General features: G+C 43.0%; 1 protein-coding gene across 1 annotated transcript in view; it reads right to left on the reverse strand.

The window, feature by feature from the left end:
* Window positions 1-1,266: 1,266 nt before the first annotated feature.
* The window catches only part of ESYT2 (extended synaptotagmin 2), a 93,122-nt gene continuing 86,842 nt past the window's right edge, over window positions 1,267-7,546 (reverse strand). Inside the window, exons 22-23 of the mRNA XM_006018563.3 lie at window positions 4,685-4,734; window positions 1,267-4,579 (exon numbers count right to left, since the gene is read on the reverse strand). Coding sequence (XP_006018625.1) covers window positions 4,534-4,579; window positions 4,685-4,734 — 96 coding nt within the window. The 3' untranslated portion in view covers window positions 1,267-4,533. The remainder of the gene's footprint in view (window positions 4,580-4,684; window positions 4,735-7,546) is intronic.

The following is a 7,546-nucleotide window of genomic DNA, read 5'->3' on the forward strand; positions in this document are numbered from 1 at the left end:
ACTACTGCACGGCACAGTACAGGTGGTTACTGCACCATGCACATGGTGCACAGTTAGTTGTGCTGCTACACTGCCACAGAAGTGTGCTACACCAAGGGAGCATGCCACTAGGGTGACATAGCTAGCAATCATATGTAGACCCACATGATTGCTATGTCGCTGTAGCATACCATATGGTGATGTAGCTCGTCACTATGTTGTCGGAGGGCAACATGTAGATGCGCCCTTAGAGTCTGAAATGTCAGAATTACATATGTATAGGAAAGTTTTCCTGAAAAAACCCCGATATTTCAAATTAGGAGGAAACAGTTGTTCTACAATGTCACGGTCAATGAAATAGTGGACAAAGAAAAAAAGGGTTTTGATAATTTACTTAAACGTCCAAAAGGCCTTTGAAAAGCCCTGTTACAAAAGATTAGTAAAGAAACTAAGTAGCCATGAAACACAAAGTATTGTCAAAGATTTGGAAGCGATCTATGTCAGGTTTCAGAGTTTATGCCATTCTCTAATAAAGTTTAGGGTAAGACCTAATGTGGAGGCTATTAATCCGTATTTGCCTTTCTCTTCCCCGGATGCATATGATACTGTCACTATGAGACAAGGTAGATTTCAGGTCCAATGCAGTATAGTAATTACACTGCTACTAACTCACAGAATTTAACACTAATCCCTACCTCAGTCCCACATTGACTTCTTCATTACCAGCTATAATGGGGAACATGCTATAATTAGACAGGAACACTCAGTAGAGTTTAAAAAGAAAAAGATTGAATAATCCAATTCTCAGTTACAACTTAAATTAGGTCATTAAGGTGAAAACAGACCTTGAGGATTTCAAAACAGGTCCTTATTTTTACAGATAAAATACATATTTAGCAAGTTATCATTTTATTTTCCTGTTCTTAAAAGTCTCTCTCACCTCACAGTATCCTTCCAGGAAGTGAAGACTAACAGAAGTATAGAACACATTACAATTCTGACAGTTCTCTTCTTCAGTTTCTCATTTTGGGAGAAAGCAGAAATTAAGAGCACTGAATAATAACGGGTATAAAACCTAAAGCTTTGCTTTTAACCCCAGTTTAGTAATAAGCAGGAAGGCCTTAGGCAAATCATATGCCCTCTCTGTTTTCCCATGAAAATCAGATAATAGATACACACCCACCTTAGAGAAGCGCTGTATTGCTTGAGAAAATGTACAGACACTTTTTGAAGATACTGAACTATTGCAGGGACCTGCACAAAATGGAAACACAAGACGTGGACTTCCAGATGAATTGTTTATTGAATAAATACATGCATCATAACGTAGAATTACATGAGCAAAAAAAGCAATATGCTACAAAACTGATTACCCTTTGTTCTCATTTCAACTCACCAGTTGCTGCAGCTCTGATGAAGGATTCAAAACAAAAGATTAATCCCCTTAACGCAAATCCAAGGGACACAAGATGATCTAAGCATAGATTATACAAACCGAATGCAGGTTTTCCTGTCAGCAAAGCAGAGCACTTCTCGAAACTGTTCCAGTGTCAGTAAATACAACTAGCAAGGCTTGATTTTGTTTCTTAAACAATGGTTTAAACACTTTTACATGTTCATGAAATAAGGCACAGGATAAAGAAACAAACCACACTGAAGCTAATTAGCTGACATGCAAACCTGGATTTGCTAATCAGACAGGTTTTTGGGCCCAAAGGGAAAACTGATGCATCTTCATGTCCTCCTCTCCCACTTCAGCATTAAGAAGGAGCCATGTCTTACTCTAACTATCACACTGCAAGATTTGTTTCTGTTACCGTGGGTGGAGTACAGGTTCTTAATCTGACCCTGTATTCATCCAAAGTAACATTTTCAAAAGAGCTCAGTGCCCAGTAGGACTACTGGCAATAGGAGCCTTATGTGCTCAACTATGTTGAAGGCATGCCCTCTTCAGGTTAGACACCTACATGGAAGCCAGGTTCTTCCTGGCTTCATTGAGAATCATGTCTAATTAGGGGTGCTGAGCCACTCTCAGAGTCTGACTTGCAAATTCTATAATCAACTCAGCGCATTTATCAGCGCTACCACCTCATCTTTTACATAAACACAGCATTTTCCCCTTATGGAATATAGAAGGCAAACTATGCAGCTTTTTTGTCTTTGAACACTTAGACTTACAACAGAGAACAAGGCTAGGAGATTAATTTTAGCTAAGGAATGAACCCATTGGTGTTACTGGTCATGGAGTTATCCATTGCTGTCATCTAGATATACTCCAAAAATCTTTCCTTGCAGGGGGCTGAACTCAAGCGGAAGACACGTCACTGATTTATATTTCACTTATTTACATCATATTTTCCTTCCTACGCCTTCATTTACATCTACAGCAATTTTCTCTGTCCCTCTTTCCATTAAAGTTTAAACAGATAACTATTCCACAAAGAAAGTTATACATCAGAATATAGACCATTGTATGTGTATAGATGAGTGTGTGTACATATTTATATATAACCCCTGATACAGAGTGAAGCCTTTCTTAGTGACCCCAGACAACTGTGAAATACCATACATTCTTATGGGCGTAATGAGCCCCTGTCTCCACAGTCCAGTCTTGCGGTCTATATACAGGCAACACTTCCCATTCTATAAAATAACACAACTTCACTATAAAAGGCTACTACTGTAAACAGGTCTGCAGGTGTATGTGTGTGTGTGTGTGTGCGCGCACATGCGCGCACGCATGTGTAACAGATATGCCATGTGAAAACAAAACAGACTGACATCAAACTAAAATTAGTTAATTCATAATTTTGATAGACAACAGGATACATCTATGGTAGGCACTTTGGTATATCTAGCAATGTAGGTATATTCTACACCTAGAATTAAGGTTCGGTCAGTAATGTCATTATAAAGCTAATTTTTTCAGGAGATTATTATTCTGACTTAAAAGTTCTTTCTCGGCTGAGAGATTTTCTAGATCCTGACTGAATAATATACTTCTCATGTCTAATTGCATATTTACCCAAGATCATGAGGCTAGCAGCTCTGAAGGAGCTGGTCTGGTTTCCTGTATTCATAATGTACATTTTTATAACAGTCTGAGAAAGCTTACAAAATGGAAAACTAATTTTATACAAACAAATCTCCCTGTGATTACCTTAAGGTTGTAGTGGCACAAACTGATAAACTGCAGGAAACTCACTGGTTATGGTGATATTCTGGCCGCATTTCTCATTTGGCTACTTTCTGCCTGGGGTGCATGAATTACATTGCTCTTGCAGCAGACTATGGTAATGTTTCTCTGGAACGCCAGTATTTCACAGGGAATCTACCTAAAAGATGGCGTTCTGTAAGAGTGTTACCTCGGGCATTTGGTACCTTTGAGGCAACTGTAGAAAGAGTTTCAACTCAGGATTTTTTTTTCAGTCTCTCCCTTTTCTATTCTTCTTTATACTGTATTTAGTATAATAAAACTACCAGTAATCTGTTTGGTGAGCCTGAATTACAGATGACTTCATATGACTTATTAATCAATGTAATGACAATGAAGTTAGGAAACTTCTTCAAGTGGTTAGTTATGAGACCAGGTTCTAACACGGGAGGTCATTGTCCTTGTCATAGCTTCAAAAGGTCACATGTCTGGTACTATGGGTTACGGGAATAAATAGCAAAAAGGATTAATAAGTGAATCTCCATAATAAAATATTGTACTGTTTATAAGTGTTCATTTCTACATCAAATGAAAACTCAGATTTATATATCATGATTTAGGACAATCTTCTTTTATACAATATTTATAGAATTCTCAGCTCTAAACAACTTTGTTTATAATATTCTCTAGAATGACTTTCCAATAACATATTTCTATATAAATATTAAAATGTTGTTTTTTACATTTTCTTTTTACTAGCCTTACTAGGCCAGAAACGCACTGTCTAATCTTAATAATGTCTTTCAGGCTTTAAAAAAAGAAAAAGAAAAAAGGAAAAAGAAAAACCGTCAAAATATTTATCTTAAAACCATTTCGCTGCAAGGACAAAAAAAAAAAAAAAAAGGACAAAAAAAAAAGAAACATTTGTCTAAAGAATTTAGCATGCATTTAGAGGAAAATATTTATGTCCTTGATCTAATTTTCTTCTAACTTTAAAACACCATGGAAGAATTATTAAAAAAATAGTATATATTTACACAATGCAGTATATCTTGATGATATACAAAGCAAACAGGTAAACAATGGAACAACCACTTTCACTTTCTGAAAGGTACAACAGCCATAAAGTTCAATTTAAACACAAGAGGTTACTCTACTGTACTATTGCACATTACAGTAACGTGTAAAATAGTTTAGCAAATTAAAATACAAAGTTTAACAATAAGATTGGCTAAGTTTACATAAAATGACCAAGTGTTTTAAAACTACTGAGGTGTGTCTAATAGCTAAAATCAATGAAGCTATAAAAATAATATTGGTACATCTGTGGGAACAATGCTTTTAAAATATATAAAGGTTGGCAAAAGTCTGCTGGACGAAATCCTGGGGTCCATGGATGCCTAGGGTGCAACATGTGGCCTTGTACCTTCTTCTGTCAAATCATACCTAAAAAGGTTCTTCTGGCAAATCATACCTAAAAAGGGGAAGAGTGAAGGAGTTATTTAAAATACAACTATGTTATTTGGAAAAAAGAAATGACATTTTACTCACCATTTTGTCCAACCTTTGGAGAGTTCATCAGATGCCAGAGGTATCAATAACTGAAAAGAAAGATAAACAGTGCTTAAGGAAATGTGTGTGGATTTAAGGCAAGGTACAGATGGTTAGTTTCTACTGGGAGAATCACAATTCTCCTGGTAGACACCAAAAGCATACAGATGTTCAGGGTTTTTCCCCCAGAGCAGAATGGCCACTCCAGGAGTGGTAGGTAGTGGCAGTAGTCAGGGTTAAATTGGTCTCAGGAGACCATAGGTGCCAACTTCGTTTTTTGCTGGTAGGTGCTTTTTTTCCCTCCCATTTCTGCATCAAGCCCTACACATGCCCAGAAGAGGCAGTGCAATACTTCAACCTGGCTTGCCCTACATGGCTTTTGGGTGCTAAGCACCTGTTAATATTTTTCAGGGTGGGGCTTTAGCCCTGGAACACGCACAGAGTCAGCACCTACGCAGGAGAGTTGGGAGACTAAAGACCTATACACTTTTTCCAGTGTAATTCCTCCTGGGGCGCATCCACAAAGATGCACATGTGCCTCTTGCAGCATCTCAAAAGAGAGACTCCTTTGAGACACTGCAAGATGCACGCTGAGAACAAAAACCGTTCCCCGTGCTGCAAATTTGCAGCACAGGCTCAAAATTTGATACCTGGAAATTCAGGTATCAAAAAATACTCCAAGGAAGAAAAGCAGGACAGGGCATGGTCCCAGACTGTGGCCTGAGGCAACCAGAGTCCGGGTCCTCCACAGAGACGCTCTGGTAGCCAGCCAGAGTATCTTCTATGGCTGGTCCTTGCTCCAGAGCTGAAGCACGTTGCCTGCTCGTGTTGGGTAAGCAGCAGTGCAGGTAATGGGAACCTGGACCTGGGCTCCGTGCCAGGTAAGTAGGGAGTTGGGAGGGGTGGGGCTGAAGGAGGAAGCAGGGGACCATGGGGGGCCCCGCACCCACGCTGCTGCCACATTGCATGCATGCGGCCTGGCTCCACAGGGCACCATGCAGGGCCACACGCTGTCTGGCAGCTCGGGGCTGCTCATACTGAGTGGCACCGAGCCCCAGGTGACAGCTGCAGTGCCCCTGAGCTGTCTGACAGTGCGTGGCGCCCTGGCAAGCCAGGCTGCACCCAAGCGATTCAGCAGCGTGGGTGCCAGGTGTCCGGGGCTGAGCCCCACATAGGGGCTGTGCCACAAGGCCCCAAGTACCCCAATCACTGCTGCCACTGCTGGTAAGCTGTGGGCAGTGTGGGAGGCTGGAGCTGAGAAGGGGAGTGATTAGGGGAGGGCAGGAGCTGAGCAGGGGAAGCAATCAGGAGGCTAGAGCAGAGTGAAAGAATCCCTGAATTGTCTCCAGCCCCCTCCTTGTTTCTCTGCTCATGTCCAACCTACTGAGGCAGGAGACTGGAGACGAGCTGGGGGGGGCCAGTGGGAGGGCTCCGGGTGGGGGGTGCTGGGACACTGAAGGTGAGGCAGTGCATGTGCTACGTAAGGGGGCTGCACCCTGTGAGGCAGGGGACCCACCCCTCCTAAGCAGCCCCTCCACATAGTCCCCCCACCCCTTCTGCAAATCCCACATCCCCCCATGTGATAAGGAAACCAAAAGCAAACATCAAAACGTAGATATTTAGTATTTATTGTATTATGACGATAAAGACACTGGTAGGCTTCCAAATTGCTTTAAAATTGTAAATATAGCAATAAAACATTGCCCATCTAATCGATCCCTCTCTCTCTCTTTCTTTTGTTCTAATTGTGGACGAACATGGATTTTGGGGTATTTTAAAAAGTGAATTTGGGATGCTGCTTCAGCAGTCCATTTGGCACAATGAGTAGTGTCCTCAGATACCAAGTGCCCAGGCCTCAGAAGCTCCTGAGGACAAGTAGCCCTGAGCTGCTGGCCAGGACAGGTTTTTATACTGCTGGGGCCAGCACAGGTGCTGGCTCCTGCCTCTAGCTGCCCCTGGTGGCAGATCCAGGAGGAGCCAGGCAGCGTTATTTTGCCCCAAGTGGCACAATTTGCCCCACACCAAAATGCACGTCCAGGCATGTGCACTGAGGCAAAAAGCCCCAGTTCAAGTTTGTGCCACTTTTATCTGAGCTGCTGCAAATGCATGTGCCTGCATGTGTGGACATGTACCTGGGGTCCAGAAGGAGTAAAGTTGGGGAAAGGCTTCCTGCCTTCCTGTGCCTGGGGTCACCTCAGTCTTGAGAAGGCATGGGGTGTAGCTGCTTCCTCCTTCCCATAGACTGGGAGGTGAGGACAGCAGCAGCCACCACTCTCTACCTCTTCCTCAAATGGGGCGGTCCCTGATTTGGGGAGGAGGTTGAGGGCTTTGCTGGCTCTTGCCGGTTTATTCTCGTCACCCCCACCACACAATTGAATAGTGGGATGGTGATTTAAAAGCTAGCAGCTAGGAAAAGGGTTTGGGGGGCTTTTAAATTAGTGCCCTGGTGCTCAGCTGGGCTGTGGGTCAACAAGGGAGAGCACCTCCAAACACCCACTCCTGGTCCCTCCAGCTTTTAAATCACTGCCTCTGCTGCTACATTGAGTGGTAGGTAGTGGCAAGTAGAAGCCAAAGGGGCTGAGATCCAGGCATGCAGTGACTTTCCCCAGACCAGCTCCTGACTCCATCTAACTTCCTCTTGCTGCCCATGCCACCCAGCTGACCTGGAGCTGTGTGGGCAAAGCAGGCTGCTGTGCTATGGTGGTAAGGCTCAGGAGCTTTGCCACCACAGTAAAACACCCACAGCTCACTCTGCACTGCCCTCGGTCAACCTAGAGTATGTGGGGTGAGGCCGGCGGCAAACCCAGAAGTGCCACTGGCATTTCCCTCCCACATACTGGGGGGGGGGGGGGGGGACCCCAA

Source organism: Alligator sinensis, unplaced genomic scaffold, assembly GCF_000455745.1.
Source record: "Alligator sinensis unplaced genomic scaffold, ASM45574v1 scaffold601_1, whole genome shotgun sequence".
NCBI classification, from domain to species: Eukaryota; Metazoa; Chordata; order Crocodylia; family Alligatoridae; genus Alligator; species Alligator sinensis.